Source organism: Pelecanus crispus, chromosome 1, assembly GCF_030463565.1.
Source record: "Pelecanus crispus isolate bPelCri1 chromosome 1, bPelCri1.pri, whole genome shotgun sequence".
Taxonomy (NCBI): domain Eukaryota; kingdom Metazoa; phylum Chordata; class Aves; order Pelecaniformes; family Pelecanidae; genus Pelecanus; species Pelecanus crispus.
In genome coordinates, this window is record NC_134643.1 from 94018513 (window position 1) to 94045403 (window position 26891).

Consider the following 26891-nt stretch of genomic DNA (forward strand, 5'->3'; position numbering starts at 1 on the left):
GCAGACAATTAGAGGTGGACAGGTGACATAAAAAATTAAATAATTCAGAACATGTTTTTCTTCCCTATTGAAGTAAACCCAAAAGTTCACAAAGATGTTTTGCAAAATGGAATTTCAAGAGATACCTGTTTTCTCACAGAAATAATAGAAGGAAGTACAGCCAGAGTGACACAGAGGAAGAGGTAAATTGGAAAAGAGGGTTTGTCAGGCCAGAAGGTCTTCTAGTCCCTTTACTGTTGTCAAGTCCTCAGGTAATTGTGCTAGCTATGCATTGCTCTCCAGCAGTTCTATGGGTCATAATGATTTAATATATGGGTGTATCTGTATGCACATGTACATACACACACACACATATATATGCATTCACACACATGCATATACATATAGCAAATTTATAAAGTTATTTCATTAACTGTTATAAGTAAATTTCACTTTTCAAACATTTTAACTATGCTGTATTTATAGCCACAACACTTGGCCTACTACCAGCTAGAAACAGTGACTTTGGTGTTTCAGAGTTGAGAAAATTCTTGTTTAGAAACCTTCACTTGATATGCTTTCCACAGTCTCAGATCAAATCCCCAGACTCTTTTACGTATTTGCCAAAATATTTTATGTAAAGAGCTTTAAATAAAGTAATAAGTCAAATGAACAGCTCAGGGGTGGATTGGGGAAAGTAGAGAATATCTGGTACAGTTTTAGCAATAGGGGGAAAGCAGAAGTGACTGGTTGCAAGAGTCTTTCATAATTCATATATAGCATATCAGCCACTTTCTGTTAACCTGCTTTTAATGCACCAATATGTGGAAAATGTGAATTGATTTGCAATTGATTGATAACCATGAAATAGAAAAACATTTGCCAAATTATTCATCATACTTTGTCATGTGTTTTCTTAAGTCCTGGATACACGCTTTTGAAATGAAGATATATATGTAACCAATGTAACATGGTAACTGTATTTGCTGTTTTGAGACTTTTCTGAGTAGTTATCAAAAATCAAATTACTATATACTATGCTAATATAATTATTGCATATTTTAAAGTCTCGTTATGGAAATAGAACTTTTATGTACAGAGCTGTGTAAAAATAGATCTTAAATATCTTAAACAGCTCTATTTACCTTCAGGTAAGTTGTTTAGCAAACAGGTATAAAACCAGATACTGGCATAATGCACTTAAGGACATTTTTAATTGAAATGAAACTGAAAATAATAATATTGGCAGAATCCTGGTGGACTAAAAATTACTTTGGGGAAAGACTGTGAAAGTCACCATTAAAAAAAGAACAGAGATTCAGAGATTCAAGGTTGGATCTGGATATAAACAGAGATCTTTTTAATATTCTAGAACGAAAAATATAACCAGGACTTCTGTAATTAGAAGAGAGTTTATTGCATCATGTACAGATTAGAAAACAAGTATTGCTAATAATTGTAGGGTCTAGATATTCCTGGAAATGGCAACGAACAGATTTCTCTAGTAAACAGTCAATAAATCAATAGAAGGTGACGTTATTTTAGAGTATCATCTATCCTGGTGTAATTTAAGCATAGAGAAACCAAACTAGTTTTAAACTAGCCAGCCTAAGTTCTTACAGGACTTTCTCTGCAGTGACACCAACTGAGATTGCATTATAAATCCCACCCAAGAAGGTAAGCATAAAAAAATTAAAACCAATAGAAATAAAATTAAGCCATGTTGTCCTCTATGCTGTTGTGACTGTAATGTTATTACTAATTGCTCAAATGTACTTAAAAATATACACTAACTATGGTTTTGAATTTCAAAAGGACAGATTTTGAAAAGTTATGGTAAAATAGGGAAGGTAGGTTTACCAAAGATAGGCTATTCCAGAATATTCCAATTGTAGGAAATCTAGAATATGTCAAAATTAAATACAGCATTTATAAAAACTATTGCTATAAAATTCTGGTTTTATTGTCTATTTTCCACTTGATTTTACTGAAAAGGAAATACTTTACTGGATATTTGGGGGATTCTCAAATATTAGTTTTGCAGCTGATCTTGTAATTTCATAAGTGATCTTGGTACTAATACTAATGAAACCTCTCAGGGACAAAATATTACAGAGGAAGGACAATCTGCACAAGCAAAGTACAAGAAATGGAATCAAATTTAAAATGCAAAGGGCAAGGCCTCAAACTTCAAAGAATAAGAACTTCCACTTTAGGGTTGGAACTCATGATACAGAAATGATGGAAAAAGATAATTTCAATTTCACTTGTCTCGCTTTGCTTCCACTCGTAAAGGATTGCACTGAAAAGCAGTACATTCCCTGCTAGCTAGATATACATCAGTGAAGAAGTGTAATGGATGTATTAGTCAATGACAGTGAGACCACAAGCACTGATAAGAAGCAGCCACATAAAAGGAAGATGTTATTATGGTATGCATCAGTAAACATACTCCTGCAGAGATTATAAAAGAAAATGGTAATGTCAATGTCCACAGCACAGATGGGACCCTATCTGGAATATGTTTCCTTGTGTAATCATCAGCTCAGCAAGAACTGATATGAGACGAAAGGCTGAAGAAAAGAAAAGGGAATGAAGACACAAATTTATAAAGGAAAACACAGAATCTTGATTTTTGTGGTGAAGAAAAAAAAAGAAAAAAGCAGGTTGTGAATGGATATAAATGAGCTGTTTAACTACAAAGACAAGAGACAAAATATTTAAAATGCCTAACAATGTGGATACCAGAATATCATAATAAATGGGAATAAAAGGGCCATAAAAATAAATTTAGACTTGAAGCCGGAAGGTTTCTTGCCATCAGAAGGATGAAATTAGCATGGAGCAATTTTCCCTAATAGGAGGAGTAGTGGACTTAAGCTTGAATAGTTATATAATATGAGTCATGACCCTGACTGGGAGATGGTTGCATGCGGAGGAGTTAATGATCCACCCAGCAGTTAACCTAGGTAGGGGCAAGCCTGTGCTGCGCTGCACTGGGCTGCACGTACAGTGTGGCCATCAGGCTGGGTTGTGCTGCACATACCCCTTGGCTGCAGGGTAAACACACCCAGCTCGTTGCAACGGAGGAGCCTGCAGGCAGCTCCCACTTGGCACCGCCTGTGTGGCCTTGCCTTTATCTAACAGTGCAGCAGGAAGTTTTAGTGTGAACATCCTCTCACGTAGGATGTGATAGTAGAAATAATGAATACAGTTGTTTTCTTTTAAGAAAATGCTATAATAACTGGAATGACCAAAATGGGATAACCCCTATCTATGGATGGGGTCTGTACAGCCTGCTGATTGGAGGCCTGGTTGATGATGTACAACTCGGGGTTCCCAGCATCTACAGGGATGTAAGCTTCCATATACTATTCTCTCATTCTTTATAGGGCTAGCTCTAATAAATAGCATTTTGAATGATACCTCACAGAGTCTGAGTGCCTTTCTTACTGGGATCATAAGGGACCACCATCTCTTGATGCAAAACATAGTCAGCTTGTTCATTATATGAAAGGAGGTATATGAGTTGTCTGGTATACAGCTGCAGGGAACTAGACCGAGTAGGTCCCTTTAGCTCCAATCCACTAGAAGGCCCACATGTTTAAGACCTATTAAAAAGAAAATCTTAGGGATCATATGAATTTTCATTCGAGTTTAGTGGAATTGCGTAGTCTCATAAATCTCTCAAATAAAACCTGCTGATTCTTGGTATCAACAAGCTAATCTATGTTTTGTATTTTTGCTCTTTGTTTAGCTAATGCATGTTATAGAAAAAAAACAAAATGTTTGTGCTAGACTTCTTTTTATGACCAAGATATTCATCATTTCAACTAGGTTGCATACCGCCTTTCCAGGACAAGCTTATGGCTCTCATTGATCCTACAGGTCAAGTGTACTACGAAATTTTCCATAACATGATGTAAGACCCGAAAAAAGAATGTAATGTTATAATTTTTTTTTTTTTTTTAACAGAGAAGGCAGAGGTGTGTGGTAACTATATGAACATGATTTGGGTCAGTCTCACTGGAGAAACTGTGTATCCAGTCTTTTGTCTTTCTGCAGTGACATTTGACAAAGTTCACTTTCCTGCCCTGCAGTACTAAGGCACAGCCCTAGAGACCAGAGGTGTTCTTTATGAGCTTCAGGAATCTTTCCAAGCTCAATAACTGCATGCAAACAACATCAATTGGTTATTGAAAACCCTGAGCATCATTCTTTCAAAAGTGACAAATGCTGATGCAAGACCATGCCACACGTTTATTATTTATCTTACATGTCTGAGGTGTGTGCTGTCTTCACACTTGGCAATACACACTTCATAAGATGACAAAAAAAGAATCTGCACAAGGAAGTTTTGTAAAAACTTCTTCAAGATGTGGAAGCAAATGCCAATCAACAGCATGGCTTCTTTTGTCTTCCTCAGTTTTTTCCATCATCAACCTGAAAAAGTTTAAATCCTTTCCACAAACTGTCTCTCCCTGTAAAAGGTAGACAGGATTGTGTGGTGAAATATTGCTTTGTATTTGAATTCTGTGGTTCTTTTGAACAGCTAAATGCTACACTACACCCATGTAATCAGAATCTGTTTGGTCGTATTGCATGACTGTGCAACTGCACTGAGCCTATGAACTACTATCATGCTTGATGACAGACTTCTGACTAATTTGAAAGTACATAAACAATACAGAGCTTGCAGTTACACAATATTAACCAGGAGGCTTGTTTATAAGCAGGCAAGCTATCACAGGAATTCAGTTACTTGAACAGCCAATCATAGAATCATAGAATCATTTAGGTTGGAAAAGACCTTTAAGATCATCCAGTCCAACCGTTAACCTAACATTACCAAGTCCACACTAAACCAATTAAGGGTAGACTAGACTAAACCATGTCCCAAAGTGCCACGTCTACCCGTTTTTTGAATGCTTCCAGGGATGGTGACTCCACCACCTCTCTGGGCAGCCTGTTCCAAAGCTTGACTACCCTTTCCGTGAAGAAATTTTTCCTAATTTCCAATCTCAACCTCCCCTGGTGCAGGTTGAGCCCATTTCCTCTTGTCCTATTGTTATCTACTTGGGAGAAGAGACCAACACTCACCTCACTACAACCTCCTTTCAGGTAGCTGTAGAGAGCGATAAGGCCACCCCTCAGCCTCCTCTTCTCCAGGCTAGACAACCCCAGTTCCCTCAGCCGCTCCTCATAAGGCCTGTGCTCCAGACCCTTCACCAGCCTTGTTGCCCTTCTCTGAACACGCTCCAGCACCTCAATGTCTTTCTTGTAGCGAGGGGCCCAAAACTGGACACAGTATTCCAGGTGCGGCCTCACCAGTGCCGAGTACAGGGGGACAATCACCTCCCTGCTCCTGCTGGCCACACTATTTCTGATACAAGCCAGGATGCTGTTGGCCTTCTTGGCCACCTGGGCACACTGCTGGCTCACGTTCAGCCGGCTGTCAACCAGTACCCCCAGGTCCTTTTCGGCCAGGCAGCTTTCCAGCCACTCTTCCCCAAGCCTATAGCATTGCATGGGGTTCTTGTGACCCAAGTGCAGGACCCAGCACTTGGCCTTGGTAAACCTCATACAGTTGGCCTCGGCCCATCGGTCCAGCCTGTCCAGGTCCCTCTGCAGGGCCATCCTACCCTCCAGCAGATCGACACTCCCACCCAGTTTGGTGTCATCTGCAAACTTACTAAGGGTGCACTCAATCCCCTCATCTAGATCATTGATAAAGATATTAAACAAGACAACAATGAGACGGATAATCTAAGTTTAGTAACTCACAAGTCCCTAACACACAAGTAAACACATACAGGTACTGCTGAGACTACACAGCCAGTCACCAGTATTCATTCAATAGGATCTTGCTGTCATTTTGATGAGGTAAACTCTTAACAACACAGGACACAAAATCCTGCAAAGATACAGCAACACAGATAAAGATACAGCTGCTCTCAGGAAAGAATATAGACCAACACACAAAAGAAAAGTCACCAAATCCAAAAATACCTGGTTTTAATCTTTGCTTCCAAGCATTGCAGTAACACTCTCAATCACCTTATTCAAATAGTGCAAAATCTCAGATGTAAGAGTCAAGTTTCTAATTAACAGTAAGTCACAGCTAACTGAGATCATTGCTCTAAAGCTCACCCACTTAAAAGGCTTCTCTTCCTCTGTGCCAGCATACTCTTAAAACTGAAGAAAGTGTTACAGATCAGAGCCCCAAACCCAGTTATACAGATTTTGTCACCTGGTGATTCCCCTACAGAAGGGCACTTATGATACTGTTACAATATCAGTTCACAGTGCAGATGAATTTAAAGACCCAACAGAACTTGTACACTGTGTTCATATATGCCAAGTATAAGTCAGTGCATAAACCGTTGTAGTGTTGTCAGCTCACTTGTAACACACCAGTCAGCACTGGCTGAAAGAAGAAAAAGAGGAGGGCTATCCCCCATGTCAGTCAACACAAATGAACTAGCTCAGCTTCAGAATAACAGGAGATGAGCTGTGTTTCTATGTGAAACTCATGCACACAGGCCTAAAGGATCTGGATTTCACACTGTAATCCTTGCTGCTTTTTCCTATCCCATTTGCGCTAATCTTAAATGGGAAAACTGTGTAAACTGTTGTATATTTAAAGCTATACTTGCTGAAGTCTGCTCTGACTATATTAAAAAAAATGTAAGGCCTATAATAGTTTTCAGTGGTTTAGCTTGATCCTAATGCTCTTTGCAGCAGATAGAGACAGTGTCTAGTTCCAGTAGCCAAGTTACTTGTTTTGCTTAAAATGTCTACTGAAGATGAATCTGTTATCTCCTGTGACATCAGAGAAGGAAAAGGAGGGACTAACATAAGGAACATCACCATAATATTATCCTTCAAAAGTACTGAAGAGATTCTTATGGAGTGTTTCCAGAGGTTAAAAAGTTTTTTCTCTGCTTCCTATTTGTAAATGGAACACCAAATCACATATTATCAACCATATGCTACTGTCAGGCGTGTCTTTGAGTAACCGTGTTATCGTTAGAGCTCTTGGTATGGGGCCAAGCGCTGAAACACATTGCTTACATTTATATTTTCTTGAAGGTTGTTAATGCATTGTATTACACTCCAATTATGAAAATAGAAACTTAAGATGATAACAGTATATTTTCATACAGGGCAAAAACATATAATTTGCTAAAAAGTCCTGGGCATTACACTGTGGAACAAAAATATCAGTTTGCCATTATGTCTCATTCTTCAGTGTTCCTTCTACACTTGCTCCAAAGACACTCTTAGTAAGGGAGCAGTGAATTATCAGAGACAAGTTAATATTGTTAATGTTGCATCAGCATATCCCAGAATTATTTGAGCAGTGCTACAATATTCTAGGAGACAGCTTGTCACCAAGAACATTCCATATAGAATCCCTCACAAAAGGCAACTTAGTTTAACAATAGGTCAGAAGAAGGAAAAAAAGAATCTGGAGAGGTTGCAAACTACGACTTAATGGCTACAAAAGTGCATTTTGTTAGCAAAGTATTATTCATAAAGTGTTCAGTGTCTTAATACTGAACGCTACATGATAAGTGAAAGATAACCAGTGTGCTGCAAATCTATTTACAAACAAGATTTGTGTTTGTGTTTAAGAGTTCTTTGCTCTTCACAGGTATGTGGTTACCAACATCTGAAGCAAAGAACAAACATGGTTTTGACTTTTGTGGAAGGGAATATATGTATACGCTTGGGGAAATTTGGCTCAAGTAGTTGCATAAACATATACATAAACACTGCTAAGAGCAGATTTTAGTCCATTATTCTGCATTCTTAAATGTCAAGAAACAGAAGCAAATTGCAAATTAAACAGTTCAACAATATGAAGACTGGTGCACTGAGTAATAGCCAAAGACTTAAGTAGCATTCATCCATCTAACGGAATCTAACAGCTGTATGGTTCATGCATCAAATATTTTAAAAACTCAGAATAAACTGATTCTACATGAAAGTTAATTAATTTAAGTCAAATTAATCAAGAATCTGGACTAATACAATGATCTTCCTCATCACAAGCAGATAAAATATTAGAATTTTAAGTAAAAGTGCATTTTATTGCATCACTTCATGAAGTAAATCTGCCAATTGTTCAGAACAAAAAATCTAATCCAAACAGCCTATCAAGGAGACAAATATACTGTATAAATAAAAATACAATTTTTATAAATCCTCAAGAGAGACATGCAAATAGGAAAATTTGAAGCAGCAACATGCTCTGTTTTCATAGGTAAACTGAATAATTATGCGCCTGGCTCTGTAAAAGCTGTCTAAATAAAAAATGAAATTAAATTATAAATGGTGTTCATTTAAGAACTAGCCTTTGACTGTCTAAACATTTCCCTGTATGGCCTTTTTTAATACCTCACTGTTTTCTGAAAACGCGTATCAGTATTTAAAACCTATTCTCTGTCAACAAGAATTTTTCCCCATTTAAGAAACACCTGAATGAGCTCATTCATTGGGTCACAAACTTAAGACAAAAGAAAGGATGTTTCTCTCTTCAGTATGAATCTTACCTTCCCTTAATCTCCCCCTGCAAGAGGAGAGGAGAGGATGAAAATAAAATTTTTTTAAACTGTTCCAACAGGGAAGAAGACATTAATTTTTGGAAGACAGACCTTTGAATTTCTTGAAGAAAATCAATTTTGATCTTATTGATTTATCAGCCTCCCAAATTCCCCTTACATCCTTTTTGCCATAAATTTCTTATAGCTAAGGCAACCATTATGTGCTGGTTCTCTGAGCATCACATAATTCTGTGCTCTAACACAAAAAATATATTCAGAAAAAAAAAAGGAAGTTCTCCTATAGACTTATCTCTATTAGGCATATATACAGAGAAACGTTCCAAATTAATGAGAGGGTTAATGAGGGTTTTATCCTTACTTTTTTGCTACTTGCCCAGAGGATTATGTCGAATTTTACATACTAAATGTGTAATCAAGCTTAGAAAATTGAAGATTAGATGACTTGAATTAATTGATATGTATGTTAAAAGAAAATATAATAAAAATGAAGAGATTTCATTCTGGAGCCAAGTGCTTGAATGCAAAATCCCAAAAACTTAGGGCACTGCTAGAGAACCCTGAGAAGAAAAGAACTGCCTAGCAAGTTATTTCTTCATACATATCGAAACCTCTTTTTTAATTTAAAACTGGACTTACTTCTTTGACAATATTATATAGCAGTGTATCAGGATATTTGCCTCATCGCCTTTGATGTGCTAATAAAAATTACTTAAATGGCAGTGATTTTACCAGTTACTTAAAATATGCATAAAAGAACTAATAGTATTTTTTTTTCTCACAACTTACTAGACTTTGATAAAAGGCAGTATAGCTAGCTATGCATTTGTTACAAATAACTACATCCTCAGATCCTTTTTAAACCTCAGTTCAAAAACGTCATTACACAAAATTTGGTTTCATGCAAAGATTTCCAGTATTCCAAATAACTTGCTTCCAAATATTTTGGATTTTGTTTTAGGCTGTCAGAAGCAAAAGAAAATTTAGGTAAATGTGATGTCAAATGTTTTTCTCTTAGCAAAGCCCAAATGTGTGTGAGTTTGCTTTATCAAGAAATTCTATGAAATTCTGACCAAGATACCATGCTAGTCTCTCTGAAGAGAAATGACAGGCAAACAGGTGAACAGACACTGCATTCTTATAAGTATTGATTGCTTAGGTTGTATGGAAGGTTGCTGGCTGGGAGAGCTAGACCAAAATGTACTGGAATAACTTTTACAATATTTAGTTTTATCACTGACAAATTGCAGATAATGTACCTACCTGATGAGAATACCAAGATTCAAATATTAACATATGTAAAATGATGACTTACTGTCCAGAAGCAGCTAGCAAATGCACATATAATTTTTCTTTTTCATATTCCCTCATGCAGTCCCAAACCACTTTATATACTTTTGCTATAGGTTATAAACTTTGGAATTAGGATGTATATTTTCTAAATTATTACGTAGTACTTCCCCCAACAAAACTTGCAACTTGGTGACATTTAAGTGCAAACATGATATGTATTTGAATAATAAACAACAAAGAAAAAGTCTATTTCCATAATAATTTTCAGATTTGTGGCAGCTAAAGCTTTGATGAGCCTGTTTACTTCATAGCTCTAGTAAAGTACTGATAACCTTTCATCACTGCACAAGCAAATACATAAATACGTAAAAGAAGTTGCTGCACCTCAAGAAACACTGAATGTATATACTAAGAGAACTACAGTATCACTTAAATTCCAGTCAAAACCATACTATGTATTATACTTATGTTTTCAAATTTCAAAAAAAATCCATCCCAAAGATGAAGTACAGAATAACTGTATTGCTCAAGGACTCACAAAAAACTAACTGCTGCATTTATGCACTGAACCTTGTTCTTCTGACTACTGACCTAATTCCTTAATAGAAACATGGAACTTTTTCTTAATATTAATAAAGGTGTAGCATTCAAGCACTGTAATATTGTACCAGGTTTTAATTGGGTGACTAAATACAGATTAAAGTGCTCAGCTTCTGTTTGAGTTTGAAAATAACAACCACTCATTTAATCTGTTTTCAGTAGGGATTTCTACAATTTGGTACTGATAAAGTAAAATTTAGTAAAACTGTCTCTGATTCATTTAACATTTACCTAGTTTCCCAAATTCATAATTTACTTCTGCTAAACTTCCAGTATTTTACAAAAATAAAACCCTTTCAAGGTAGAGAAAAGAATTATTTCCCTGATACAGCCAGCTGAGGTACTCTGGCTAGTGCAGAACAGCAGATCAGCCTAATGGATCACAGTGCTTGTGTCTGGTCTTAAGAAAAACAAACACACTACTGTTCACAATGGTTCATGCAAACAGAAGGTAAAATGAAAAAGATTTTGACAAAAAGCAGACAAAATTTTTCTAGTTCTGAGAAGACTGCAGAAAGTGAAGGCTCTGTTCTGTGGAAACAAGACTCAAACAATGGAAGAAAAAATTTCAAGGCAAAACTACATCCCCCTTTAGAAAGGCAAACTAATAAGCACGTATTATTTAGAAATCTGGAAAGTAAGGTTGGGTTTTTTTAAATGAGATTTTTTTGTGTCATATTGTCTTACCTTTCTCTGTTAAATTTCAGAGAATGTAGGATAGCTGGTCGTTTCTGTCGGAGATTCCACAAATGAAGTGCATCATCTGCACTTGCACTGACCAAAGCACCCTAGGGCAGACACAAAATATACCACAACATATTACTTTTCTGCAGATTCTGTCTTATTCTTAAGTGATCCTCACTGTTAATGATCTACCCATAGAAAATGATACAGTTTATGAAAAATGGTTGCTTTCTTCTAGAAAAAATATATTCTACCATAAATAATAATCAATTTGAATTGATCTGGTAAATATAAACATTTTAAATTAGTACAAGATCAGCCAAAGTTAAATTAAAACTCCATCAATTTAAAATGCAAATTAAAGTTTTGTATGAAGGTTATACATATGAACTCTCATGTATTTCCACATAAGCATAGAGATTAATGGAAAGAAGGACAGACAACACTTACTTAAAAAGGTGTGAAGGATAACTAAAGGAAAAACAGATTAGTGCACACATGTATACACAAGTGACAGTGCCAACCACAGTTTAGTAGTCATATCAACAACATGAAACTCAAAACTAGAACTGTGAAAAGATGCACATAAGAAAGTAGGGACAGGTAGTAGGGGGAGAGGACCTAGGAAGAACTAAGAGATATAGACAAAAGGACAGTTTTTATCACAGATCAGAAATACTCTGAAGACTGGTTCTGCTTCTAGTGCCCCAAAAATGGACATCTTCCAAGGTCCAGACCTCTATCTGCCTGAACAGCTTGAAGTAAACTTTTTCTACCTCCTTCCTACTATCTTTCTCCTCACCATGGAACAGTGATGCCATGAGAATATGGACTGCAGAGGAAGCTCTCTACTGCTGCTGCAGTAGTTTACTACATGTACACTTCAGATCAGGTCTAGTACAAAGGATCTGCCTGTGTATTACTGTGGCAGAGAGGAACAAGATATTGTCCAAACAGAAGGCAATGCTTTATTTTGAGGAAGGGTGAGGATGTAACTGAAAGATCAGTTCATACCAAACATGACTGACCAATAAACTTCTCTTTTTGCATCTTGGATTTCCTTCTTAATCCTAGGAATTGTTCTTTTCAGTGTTGACATATGCAGATGAAATTTATGAAGGTGGGACTTCTCTAATACAGGTTAATCCATGCTTTAATTCTCATCTCCCAAAGAGTTTGGACCAATGTCAAAAAGAATCTCCACCACAGAAATCAAACTAATCCTATGTATTAGGGGTTCTGCTGGTCACCTAATGAAAAGAAAGAACACTGATTCAAACCTTGACCTCCCTGTTTTTATTCCTGCCTTCCTCTAAAGAATTCCACTGGACTGACTGTTTCTAAAGTTTCATTTCTCCCTCCTCAGTTTCTGTGGTTCAGGTACTTTCTCCAAGCAGCTGTAGAAAAAAATAAATATTTTCCAGGCTTAAAAAACCACAAAACTAAAACTCTTCCCTTGAGAAGCTCTAGGATCTCCATGCTTAGAAAGAGGACTTGAAACTGTCAAAAGTTTTTACTTATATCATGGGAGAAAATTAATTAAAACTGAACTACAACTACCTTATAATATGTCAAGTTATGAGGTTCTAGGAAAAAAAAAACCCAAACCAACAGATTTATATGCTTCAGAAAAGTCTTCTTGCCTATTACCATCTCCAGAGATCTTCTGCACACAGTGAGCTTCTGTCACTGTTTCTTCACGTTGTCTAAACTTGATTTCGACAAACCATTTACAAAGACTAAGAATGCTGGTTTGATTGATGACCCCTGTTCCTTGCTTCAAGGAGTAGCATATCCCCAGCTATTGAGCTTTCAGCCAATAATCGTCAATATCTTTCCATAGAAAGATTCAGCTTAGTTATTAATTTCTATTTGAAACAGGACTGTGCCCAATATTTAGCAATTTCATGGATTTTACATCTACCTGCACACATTCACAGATTGACTGCCTTTTGTTCAGTATTTTATACTGATACATATGAAGGCAATACTTTTCCCTGTGTGCAGTCCCATAGTCTTCTAAAAGGCTGTACGGTGAACACCCTCTGGAATGTGACAAGTTATATCACTCAATTATAATACATGAATTGACTTACTCAACTAAATTTATACAGAAGAATCTGAGTAAATATGTCCTTACCTCATTGATTAAGAACTGGAGCTGCAGGACTGCAGCACCACTTTCATGCTGGCAGTAGCAATCAACACCAGGCCTGCCCAATCTGTTGCCATCAAAGTCAAGGATTCTAACATTCCTGTTATCACCAAAAGTAAAGAGGGAAAAAAAACCTACCAATGAAACTCTAATTAACCTTTAATTAACCTCAATTCTTCTTGCTTTCTGTAATACAAAAGAATTCATGCTGTCTTTCCACTGTTCTAATTAAAGTACCAACATCATCAGGCTGAAACATGCAATTGTGAGTGATCTGTTCCTGCCTGGGGTTTTTTCCTGTGAAATACAGCACACAAAAATTCAGCAGGATGCATCTTAAATTTCTTTTTACACATTATTGGTTCATATAACACATGAATGTATCAGATTTTTGTACTTATCAAGACATTATAAAATTAATAATTTAAGGCTAAGGTCAGTAACACAGTTTGTAGCAGGCTTTCTTTTTTAAATCTAAGGAAATGCTTTTTAGAGTGAGTCATTTCACACTTACATAAAAGCTCATACGTAACTATTGCTGTCTCATCTACACAAGTACAAAGCAGTGCCATGCAGAGTTACCCAAGTCTAGCTATGAACTACATTCCCTAGTCCAATCCCCAGTCTGAGTGAAACCACAGTTACACTGCTTCTGTCAATCCAGCTAGTTCACTTGGAATCAACATCGACACACTGCTTTGCAGCAATATCTTGCTGTCCAGATAAATCATGAATGTAGCTTTCTATCTGTTCTCTTTGGGTCTTTTTCTCTGCATGCTGAATTGCAATCTCCCTAATTTAGATGATGGCCTTTCCCAACTGAGTCAGAGACTTTAACACGAAACTGCTGTTCCAGAAAATTACTGAAGATAAAAAGTAAAACAAAAGATGAGAGGAATATGAAATATATTACTAACAGCTATGTTGTATGAAACAGGTGAAACACCTCCATACGTATTAAAAACATCAAGATTAAGATCAGAAACAAGATTTTACAACATAAAGCCCTATCTACTTGCTATATACGATCATATTAGCATATTGTAAAATCCTGAACAAAAATGCCAACTATCCACCTATACTGCAAGGCAAGTGTCAGAATCTTTACTTCCCCTTTCACAGGTGAAGAGACTTGCAGTAAACTATTCTAAAATTGGCCTCAGGGAAGTGAAGTCCATAGATTAGCAAATTTGAGGGTTAAAACTTTAAAGTATTAAGTCATTACTTTTCCAATTGTTAAACAAGCAGTTTAATGGAGACCACTGACCTTGAGAGACCTGAGCTCTACTCCTGACTTTGCCAACTGGTCCACTGGATAACCTTAGGGGAAAAAAAAGTATCTTTTCTTCCCTGCGCCTTCATTTCCTTACTTGTAAGCTGGAGATAGGGTTTTACAAAAGAATACAGTATGACCTTTGACAGTGATCTCAGTGTACTGGTATCTACAGATGAAAAGCTGTGTATAAAACATCATAACTACATTGTAGGACAGCAAGCTAGAGAAAAAAACCTAAGTGACTCTATTTGCCACTTGTTCCCAAAATGTAGTCCTGAACACAATTGCAACCGATAAAATAATTAAAAACTGTGCATCATTTAAACCACCTATTTAAAATGGACAATAAAGATATATGGTAGTCTAGGATGCATTTTAAGGGTTGATGGTAATCCTTTGGTCCATTTTGAATGACTGCTCTGCGGCACTCTTTTTTTATTGTTCCCCGCTACTTGTTGTAAGGTGAGAGGAAGCAAGACTACTGCCAAAACCACCAACCAACGAACCAACCAAACCACTCACTGGGGATTTCAAACTGAGTGGAATTTTTAAGAGAGAAGTGTTTTCCCTTTAACTTGAGCTTTATTTCAGTATAAATACATGGTGCTAGCTAATGATTGTCCTTAACAAAAATTACACTAGTATTGCCCCAGTTAAGCAGCTGTCACCCTTCAGCATCAGTATTATGCTAAGTCAGTTTTCTAGGAAACATCCTAACAAAGTAGATGATTTCATTTGGCGTATCCCAAACAAACAAAGCACTCTCCAATAATTCACATTCATTTGCATAAGTGTTCACCCTGAAATACTTCACAAATTACTAACATAAGAGAGAAATTATGCCGTCTGCTTCGGTCTGGCCAATTGCCCTGAAGTAAGGACTGATGCTTAAATAGCAGCATTATCACTGACTGATGGTGGTTTTCATACATTCTGGGAGCTGTGGTGAGGTCCTTCCAGCAGAAGGAGCTGAAGAGATATGATGACTTGGCACATGTTCTTGGCACTTTAGCCCATCTCCTGCAACTTCTGTGCTTTGCTGCCAAGCATGGAGGAGTACAACCTTATCTCATCAAATCTCTTCATACCAGTGTACTCTACCAGGACATACAGCAAAAGTAGCTATAGTACAGGCTTTGGACTGAATTTATCCTTTTCATTTGCTTTTTTATTAAATAGTGACTCTGCTATCAGGGAGAGTGGAATATCTCTGAAGATATTAGAAGGGAGGACTAATACAAATACATCTGAATACCTCAAAGAAGACATCATGGGTTTCAAGGATAAAAACCAGTCACTATCTTCTCTCTCTTATCAGAATGTTGGATCTCCCAGGGGCCTTCACAGACATACCAGATTATCCTAATTTATACATAAAAAGGAAAAAGTTGAAAACTAAGTCTGGATGTCTGTTGGGATCCAGAGTGAAACAAGTAGAATCAGAACTATGTGCATCAAGCAGCGAAAGTGTGACAGTAATAACATTCTAACAGTGAAATGTTCTTTCTGAAAATAACATTTAATCCTGGTTTTAAGATCTGTATGTGTGAAATAGGATGTTTTGCTCTGTATTCATTTGTATGCAACAGTTTTTCATAGAGTATTTCAACATCCTGTTATTCCAAAGCTTATCGTTATCTTGGGGGGAAAAAAAAAAAATCAGTTGTTAGGATGCCTAATTTTAAGTACTTGAATTCAGCTTCCAAGATGCAGTCTTCCATGACAGCATAATACATTATTAACAAAGAATTTACACTCTCATGTCTTGGGCCATTCCGTCACAACTTGAAGAAAATTTCCATTTCCCAATATTACAAACCTGATTCAGATCTTCTCTCCAAATCCTTTTGGTTGCTTGTATAAAGATCAGTAGATGCCTACTGTATCTTGAATGCCTGATGTCAAAGCATATGCATATGTGGATATGTTTTACTGGCAACCAAAGTTGCCAGTGAATAATTACATACATAGGAGAGGTATCAATGGGCAAAGCTTCTCACAAGCATGATCTATGACCAAACTTTCCACAGCATCCCACAACTTTCTTATTCCATGACTCATTTTTAATATATGATACAATCAGATCTGATGTTTCTCATTCTTCCCAGAGGTTAGTACTAATGGAATCCAAAGACTTGAAAGTCTTGTGCATTTGCTGAGAACCGAAAGTGCAAATACTTTAGAACTGACTCCTGGAGTTGAGACCACCGTTACCTGCAGCAGGTATTTTACTTCTTAGGCCCGAACGTCCAAAGGCAAGACATGTTTTTCTTCATTAAGATAGGTGATTCTTTAGTAGTGTCAGATCCAAGTGCTTTCCAATTCAATCTTTTTGCAATAACAAGGACTGCAGTCTGATTTATTCCTCCTTGCAAAGCAGAGGAACTGAAGACATGGTATCATAAAGGACCTCCTGCCAAGGCATGCCAAGTAGCTAACAAAGATCCCCTGTCAAGTAAAAACTGTTAAATTACATATGGAACCTTTTTCAAAACCAAAACTCTTCTGTAGAAGAAAATGACACCAAGCTATGTAAATAAGCAACTTTAATTTTCTTCAACTACTTAACTAACTTCTTCCATGACTAAAAAAAATCTATGTACAGAAATGAACACTGAAGTAAGGGGTTATAATTATTAAGCAGAAACCATGGTCTCACATCCACCATTTTATTGAAAGACACACAGAGAAATGGGCAACTCCCATTTATAGCCTCCCTTTAAAACATTTGGGAATTGTGGGGTGCTGCTGGAAGGAGTCCTGTCATCTGATCTACACTGACTGGTACATGTTTGAGTAGGAATATGCAGCACCCTAAGAGCAGATGCTTGTGGGCTGGTGTTACGCCATTATATAAACCAACTATAAAACTGATTTAGTGTGTAACGTGAATATAGGACAGCTTTTTCTTGCAGAAGACCTATTCCACTGAGTTGAGTGATTTATCAGTTTAAAAAGCACCAAGGTATTTAAATAAATAATTAAGTAATAGAAAGCTCGAAGGATTCAACCACACCACTACCCAACTAAAACAACCAGAAGGTTAGTCAGTTGTATCTGTGTCACAGGATGGATTTTGTCAAAAGATAACAATTATGAAAACATCATCTTCATCACATACTTCCTTCAACACACCTACTTTCAGTTCCTGGGATACGTAGTTTTACAGTTCCTTTGTGGAATTTCTCCAAGTCTCACATACACTAATTTTCTGTCTACTAAGGAGAGTGCATATTCTGGTACAAATAAATGCCACAGTCCTAGGTTTAGTACTTCAAATGGGCTTCAAACTGAGGTTTTTCTCTCTTCCCATGAGATATTTTACCTTCATTTAAACATTTCAAACAGCAGAGAATCCATGATTTCTGAAGTATATTGCTGCAGTGTTTAGTTATCCTCACTATTAAGAATGTCATGCTATATGTAGAATCAATGCGGTTAGCTTCAGTTTCAAGCCTTTGGATCTCATTATGCCTTTCCATGCTAAATTAAATAACTTTCTATTAGCATAAATTTCCTGCTTTGGAACTTTGATCAAGCTGTATCCATCTTCTGCATAAACAAAAACAAAAAACCCTGAGCTCCTTTATTCTCACATCACACAGCATTTTTTTTTAGCTCTTGAATAGTCCTTATGTTTTTTTCTACATGTTTTAGAATTTCTTCTCAACTTCTTTCAAGTATCAAGAACAGAGCCACAAATCATTTTGGTAATGGTTTCTTTAATACAATGTAAAAACGTACACAGCATTTTATTATTCCTTAAATTCAATATAGTTTTTTAATACGTGTGTGTGTGACACCTCTTAATTACCTTAGCAAATCGGGAAATCATATTGTTTATGGTTTTTGAGACTTCTCCGTTGCCTTGTGAAAAATAAGCATCCCCCTACCAAGTTTCATTCTGTTAACTACATGTAGTTGAGCTCATCAAATTCCTTAAAAAGGACATGTAACCTAATCCTACCTTTATGGTCTTCTATTTGCTGTGGATTCACTGGACACTGCTTCATTAAACAATAACTTTTAGTGGGTTTTGTTTTAAACATAGAAGGATTCAGTTTTACAATGAGCTTCATTATGTCTGGAGTTCATTCAGCTGTTTAAATAAAGAGCTATTCTTTTTTCCCCTTCCACTGTGAAAAGGTGAAATACTGCTGCGCTTGGCTGCTCTCTTAGGATGCTGAATGTGACGTGTTTTATAAATACAGACAAACTTTTTTGGCACCAATAAGTGTGAGGTTTTGGTCTACAATGATCTTTGTCTTGTTTATTTTTCTTGACACAGATTTCTCTGTTCATGCATGCAAATTACATAAGAGTCAATCTCAGGAACAGTTAAATAACCTTTATGACATATACAGGCTGAAAAATTTGCTTTCAGCAACTTTGATTTCTTCCACATTAAAGCACTTAGAGATAGCTTGTATTTAACAGCAAGTCTCTATATATAGACTACAGTTGCATAGCTGAATAAATGCTATGAAAAATATGACCATTTATTCAAGTAAAATGCAAATTCACATCAACACTATTCACAATTTTTTGATTCCTATGAATTTAGAAGCTATTTTATTTCCCAAAATATCTACAGATACCATAAGCATTACCAACACTCATAGGGCTACATATTTTCACCTCTTTGTGAGACTACTTTCCAAAATCTTTGTCATTTTGGGAATCATCTGTTCCAGAAACAGAATACAAATACAGCCACCATGTGACGGAACTCAATCAACCCTAAACCTGAAATAGCAAATGGTGAAAAGCAGATACTCAGAGGTAATGACTCTAGCAATGTTTCTCAAATAACATGTAGGTGAGTAATTTCATATTCTGGTTATGGAATATCAATAATTTTCCATTTCCATTTGTGTATGCATATATATATACACACACACACATATATAATAATTAGCAGAAACCACCTAGCTCTAAATTAATCTCGAAAAAAGGAGCCATTTAGTTACTACTCTGTAAAAGCTCCACATTGCCAGGCAGCCACCCGGAAAGCTCTATATTTTGAGGTTGTACTTCTTGAAGTAGTAACAAACAACATTAAGAGTCTGTATTTACAGTGGGCTTCCTCCTTTTTTTCAGGTAGTCATAAACCTCAGCAAGCTCACTGATACATACAGATAAAAACAAGGAAAGCAACAATGAGTGAAAACTGAAATCTGTAGAAGTGAGTGAAGAGTGTATTGATTATATTCACAGGAGCTGTTGTTTCAGAGAAATTTACAAATGCAGACACAAGTTTAGTCAAAGGCGTGACAAATAGAGGAATAGAAGGAGGAGCATATCTGTAAAGCTTGTTTACAAACACATCTGATAAAAAGCTACAGAGAGAATAAGCCAGGAGAGAATAATACTCTTGTCCTAATGTACACGGGAGTTTATGGAAAACTAAACTGAGCCACAAATGAGAAGGATGTGTATTTTGGAACATCCTAAAGCCAGAAAGTCACTTTAACATAACCAAGGGCCTGCACAACAACATATAGAGATATAGATAAAAAAATTGATAACACAGCTCCATTTTATTCAATTTACTGCCTTTTAAGAGGACTATGCAAATTACACCATTTGCTAGCCATCTGTATGCACTGGGCACAGATGGTAGTCTAACATACTCTCTTTTACAAAAGAAATCATACAGGTAAGCTTTAAGTCAGTCATTTTAAATTTCTTTTTTCTCAGCCTTCAGATATTAATATTTAACACAGCATTTGCTCCATGTGTATCTGTACACCCAGAACACACATAACACATGCAGGTTACCACATGTGCAGTTACTGATAACAAATGCAACCGTCTACAATGATTTTACACCAAAACACACTGCGTTTAAAAGTTAAGCATGAATGCATTTAAAAGTTAAGCGTGAATGTTGTGTTAGTATTTGTGTTATCCCTGCTTGTACACTCTACCACTGAATTTGCTGATAACAGGTTTAGAGAAGATTGTAGGAAGTTTTGTTTGTGCTCTTCAAGCAAAAAATGGAAGACTATCTATATAAACTATGTAAGATCTAAACTTAAGACTTCTTATATTTTCCTACAGCATGGATTTCTTTAAGCAGTCATTGAATTTTTAGCAATTTGTAACAGTGATCACAAGGGGCTGATTTTCTTCATAGCTGCCAGTTACAAAGAACAACTGGCGACAACAGAAAGTAGAATGAAAAGCGATCACGTAAGTCTTTTTTAAAAAGGTCAAGAGACCTATCAAACTAAATGTATCTAAAAATAAAAAGACATTTTCCCAAATATTAATTCCTCCTGTAGTTGCTACAGAAAAGTTATATAACTAAACGAATATTAATCTTTCATCCACGTCATGACACAGCTTGAGAATACGCATTGCACTTTCTCTTTTAAACAGAGACAGCAATTAGCCATTGCTGGAAATCTTTAAAACAAGACTGCATGTTTTCCCAAATGCTACTTCCAGACCCAGCCACTGGAATAAGAATAAGGTGATGAAGCTCCTATGGCCAATTCTGTAGTCTGTAGGAGGTGAGAACAGGTGATTAAATAATGTTCCCTTCTTATCTGAAAATGTTTCACTATCTGTTTTGGCTAATACAGATGGGGGAAGAAAAACTTTTTTGGTCAGTGGTGTTAAAGTAATTAACAATTGCCCTGATTACTTCTGGCTAATTCTTCATGCCAGGTACTTCACAGCAATGAGTCCCCCACAACTACAGTTCTGTGTTTCATGAGCAATTATGGAGTTTTAAGATAAGTTCTGCTGTGCACACTGTTGTCTTACTCACAATTTGGTCAAAGCAGAAGCAATCAGGAGCACATATATGACTACTTAACATGGGCCATTTTGTGCCTAGTCCTGCAATAAGAATGTCCTGGATTTTACTCTTATCAGGTGCTAAAATCCATCTAAACCTACTTTGCTTAGGCTTATCAACAAATCAACATAGAACTGAAACAAAGAATGAAAATTTTCTACTGAAATGGTGAAATAATTCCATACTTCTCTGAAAAATTATGAGCATCTTAACTACCAGGCATTCCAAAGGAAGTCCTACAAGCAAAAAATAAATGTTTTCTATAATCATCCTGTTTTCTTTCAAAGTTAAATTCACAATTACCTGCAGAGCCTAATAAATCTACCTGCTAAAACAAACAAAAAAAAAAATCCAAGAATTAATTTTAAGAAATTTAGTCCTTGAAAATCTCCAGACCACTAGCTACCAAGACAGTTAATTGGTTACGGAAGTGAGGTGATTGTCCAGTAACAGATTGTTAGTAAAGCTTGTATTCTGATTCACGTATTTACTGTAAAAACTCAACTTTATAAATCAAATTAAATCATTATTCTGTTACGTTTTCTGATTATACTGGAATAAGCAGCAAGGTATACTGTGCAAATATAACCCTGAGGCACTGATGTAAAAGTGGACCATTTGATGATGCCCAGTGATGATACATTTTCAGTCTTACTCAGTAATATGTCACAAAATTTCCATGCATAAGATCACAGAACACTTTTGTTTAATGGAGAGATCTAAGTATAATTATGTATATCCTTAGAGAGAGAGAGTATGCAAGGGCACTTCAGTCAGAAAAAATTGCACTAATACACAGGTACTAATGCATTGAGAAAGACAGTACCTGATCTTGACCCAGGCTTTGTAAGTGGTAAGTGGTTTAGAGGTTCATTCACTTGATTGTTTGAACATTTCCATTGTTCCAAGGAATGTGCTTTATAACATCAATATGCCAAAATAAATACTTACTTTAAAAGACTTTCATCCAGACATTTCACTGTTTTATCCAACTACAAGATAATACAGATGCTGAGGTCATACACCACATTCTTTTTAGGCTGAGCAGTGCTACCTAAAATATTAAATAATTTTATTACTTAACAAGAAACTGCTCAGAGCTTGTTAGTCAGTTTATGAGCAATTCCTTAAATTCATCAACTGGATCAGCTCTATTATCATCTCTTTAGTATTGGATGATTCCAGGAGCTCTCTGGTATGACACAGAAAATACTTCACATTCAAAACCCTATTAAAAGAAGGTTCAATATATTAAATTAGGCAGTAATTTCATTCCTGCCCCAGAAAAATAGACAAATGACATTTCTATAAATTTCAGCTAAGCTATATTAATACTCAGCAATTTTGTGAATCAATATACTTATTTTTGACACTTAATAAAGAAAGATGTTAATCTAGAATTTCATTTGTTAAGCAAGAACAGACATGTAAAACACACAGGAACTCACATGCTATCAATAGAAGTCAAAACTGGCAATGAAGCTTTTCAAGTTTGAATAAATACAATTTGAAAAAATTAAGAATTGAAGAAAATTTATTTCAGAGTTTGACAAAATTTCAATGAACTATCTGGTGGGTTTTTTTTCTTAGGTTTAGTTCAATATAAATGATACTATAAATGTGCCTATGTTAAAAAGCACTCCAAATATCAGACAGTCAACCTTAAATAGTTTTGTCTTCTATTATTGTAAAACTCATGGTTTTTTAAGAAAAGTTTTCAGCAACAAATTACATGGAAGAGGCATTACTTTTTTTCTAGTGCAAGGTACAGGTTGAATGTTATCTACATTTCAACACTCTTATAATCCTCCTGAGCCACATAATTATTCTATCAGATTTTGAAATAAAGTACACTATAGACCACAGTTAATTAGCCCTTTCCATGCAATTTACATGAAGTAGGTAACCAGCAGCTGGTTAAAATGTATTTCAGGAAGCCATTTTGGTGTAATAATATGAACTATGATTTTGCCACTTCAAACAGACATTTGTAAATTGTGTTATACAAACTACATTCATGTTTGATGCCAGCTGTATTAAGCATTAATGTTTTATTTGCATTAAAACTTATAATCATTATTTAAGATGGGTTAAAACACAAATAAAGGTTTGAAAGCAGAGTTGGTGAATACTGAATATCCTCCAAAGAGAATTAGCATTTTAAGAAAAGAATGATTACTTCTGGGAATAAAACAGGACATAGCAGAAATCTCTCAGGATCCCAATTTTCCATGCCAATTACTGAAAGTCTGTATATTTCAGTGAAGCAGGACACTGTTTCAGAATTTACCACACTAATACAGTATTAGTTTCAGAATAACCCAATTCTAGATCTTGTTGGACAAGAATCAAAAAGGATCAAAACTACTTTGCGCTTCCTTGGCAATCCAAATTAAAAAGACTGAGAACTCTGCCTCCCTCCAAGGGATTATTCTTTGCAGAATTTGAGAGAACTGGAACACTGCCATAGCTGAAGCATAGTTCTCATGCTGAGGCTCTGCCAGGTAACTGACAGCAAGATGGTGCTAGTGGGGGTGGTGGCTTCCAATAATCCAAATCCCTCTCTACAGGATGAGGAGAGCCAGCAAAGTCTGTTGAGGCGGGATGACTATCAATCTAGCCCTGTTTTACCACTGGTATAATCTCTGGCAAGATCTACAGGTTTTGTTATCTACTTCAGGAAGCAGATCTGCAGTAACAGCTGCAGATCCAGCATAGCACAATATGAAACACCACCAGGGCCTTGGTCTTCTCTACTCAAGAGAATGAGAAAAATTCCTTAAGCCCATCTAATTTGTGTCTCTGCAGTGTGATGTGAAGGAAGAAGCCTGCAGGAAAACAAACTGGGCAGAGGAAGCAAGACATGGTGTAGGCCATCCATACTGCCTACTGGAGAAATCCCCATGTCAATTTTCATTATAAAGCTAGGTTTCATATAGGGAGACATGGCTTTTACAGTCTAAACAGAATCCTAAGAGAAATCTATCATACATGTAGTATGAGCAAAAGAGAAGTGAAGCCTGGAGCAAAACAGGGAGAAATCCAGCTTGATAGTGTGCACACACATCAATTGTGTGAGCTTCTCCCCACATTGATTTTCAGAAGTTGGATATATTACTCGCATAGCCATACTGAAGTTTTAGTATATACACTGTAGGGTGAGGAAGGGTGACCACTGACTAGTTAAAGCCTTTGACATAGTTAAAGCCAATGTGAAAGTCAAAACAGAAATCTTCTTTGGGAGGTTAAACATGGAGATGTACTGTTAGCTTTCATTTTGTTAAACCCTAACAAACATTAATGAACATTCAGTAACATAAAAGCTATATCTATTCTATTCCATCCCACAAACAATAACCACAGAAATTGCATTTCTTTAATCCTATATTGTCTGCAAGACTTGAAAAGCAGATTAAAATATAAAGAGCACCTCTGCACAGACACTGCTTCTGTACCTCTACATTCCTGATTTGCTTTTTTACTAATGCAAATTTACTAATCTAGATGGGGGTGTGTGTGTATTTTTCCTAGCACCGTTGTTTCAAATTCAGCATAAAAACTAGAATCTAGATTAATTTTAAGACAGAAAAAAAGAATATAAATACAAAAGGTTGATACAGAGGAAAGTCTAGGGGAAGAGAGATATTTATCTCCATTTCACTTCAATGCACGTAAGTATCACATTGCTTAGGACGCCTGTCTAGGAAAACATTGGGGTGATTCTGAATTTTTAATTTGGACTGCTGACTTTCAGTTGGCATCCCCTGCTCTGTGGCTTAACTTACCAAAACGAGCAGGAGATTTCCAATACCTCAAGCTCAAGAGTCTATCAACTTTCCAAAGGAATATATATTTATTAGAGAAGCCTTTGTGGGACAGGACCACAACATATTTCCTAAATCAGCTTAAAAAACTTAATCAGACTGGAAAAGACAAGCACATGCACACACACAAAACCACACTAGGACAGAGAGAAATGTTTAAAAGGGGGGGGGGGGGGGGGGGAATCAAGATAGCAAGGAAAGAAGGATATAGCTAATCAGTGCTTGCAAGAGGCAGAAAAATGAGATAATTCCTACCAGAAAGTCACTAACTCAGGATAGGACAATCAAAAATTTGTAATGCAAAAATTCCTTATTGAAAAATTAAGGAATGGCAGTGGAACAAAAAGTTTACTTTCTGACATACTCCAGACAAAAAAGGAAAAAAAAAAAAAAAAAAGAAAAACCCTAAACAAAAATAAACCCCCCAGTTCTCTTCAACACAAACTTCTCATATTGTGATTTTTATACTTTGGAAGGACTCAGAATCTTCAAAGAGTAGCTAAACATATTCAAAGTTTAGGTTTGCACAAGGAAATGCCAGTATCTGTATACATAAAGCAGGAGCTGTACAAGAAGGTCTTCTGAGAATACTGATGTATTAGAACAAGCATTGACAAGATGTACTCACAACTACTGACAATGCTTGGAGGCTTTCTTGTCCAAATTTGCTGATGGATCTCTCCTAAAGATGAGATATACTCACATCCTAATATGTTATAAAAATGTAAGGCCACAGCTTGGATAAAGTTACATAGTTTACATATTTTACATCAGAACACTGAATTTGTAGCATGAAAAACTGAACTGATTAGTAAGTAAATGGAAAGAGAAGAAATGCCTCTGAAAGGGATGACGTCAAACTGACCATATTTAAAGGCAAGTGTTTATTCTTACTAGGTCTCCCCCCTCCTCTCTGCCAAAGACAGGCATCAGAACTTGAAACTGATAGGTGTCTACAACAGCTACTTTCCTGCAAGTTAAGCTAAGATTATGTAGAATATGTACATTCAATATCTACATTAATTTTTCCACAAGAACATGAAAAACTCACAAAAAGTCCTCTGCTGTTGTACTCTACAGTGAAACATTCTTTTCTAGATTCAGATTTGCCAATGAGTTCAGCTCTGTACACGTAAAAGAGGTTAATTCCTAAACCAGACCTTTGTTATCCAACTCAGTATCCCATTTTTCTTGTGGCTTGATTTCTATTTTGTTTGTTTTAAAAAAATCAACTGTTAAGAAGGAGCCCTAGCTCTAGCCTATAAACAAACATTCCCCATGCTGATCCTGTCAAGAATAAGAGAACCGTAAATCTACCACCAACAAATGTAAATCCTGGGATCTGCATTTCCCTGACTAGAAAGAGTTAGACGGCATCAGTTGCTCAACATGATTTCTATGATCCCATAAGAAAATTATAATTGTTTTTTAAGTTAAGGCATGCACACCAAAGCAGATTTTAAATCCAATTCACAAAGACATTTATATTTACCACAGTCTATTGTAATCTTCAGTATTCATATTCATTGCACACTAATCATCTGACACACTTATTATTAATGGTACTGTAAAATGATAGTGATAGTATCAAAATTAAGTGGTCCCTCTGACATAAAAAAATAATACATTCAACAATTTTTATCATATAGCAATTAAAGTTTCTGAATGGTTTATCTACCTAATAACTCAAATATACACTATAGAT

At 36.1% G+C, this 26891-nt stretch overlaps 1 protein-coding gene across 2 annotated transcripts in view; it reads right to left on the minus strand.

Moving 5' to 3' along the window:
* Nucleotides 1–26891, minus strand: part of STXBP5L (syntaxin binding protein 5L) — a 209107-nt gene that overhangs the window by 116190 nt on the left and 66026 nt on the right. For both annotated transcript variants that reach the window (XM_075716216.1, XM_075716206.1), the window contains exons 3-4: nucleotides 13264–13345; nucleotides 11127–11227 (exon numbers count right to left, since the gene is read on the minus strand). In XM_075716216.1, coding sequence (XP_075572331.1) covers nucleotides 11127–11227; nucleotides 13264–13345 — 183 coding nt within the window. The remainder of the gene's footprint in view (nucleotides 1–11126; nucleotides 11228–13263; nucleotides 13346–26891) is intronic.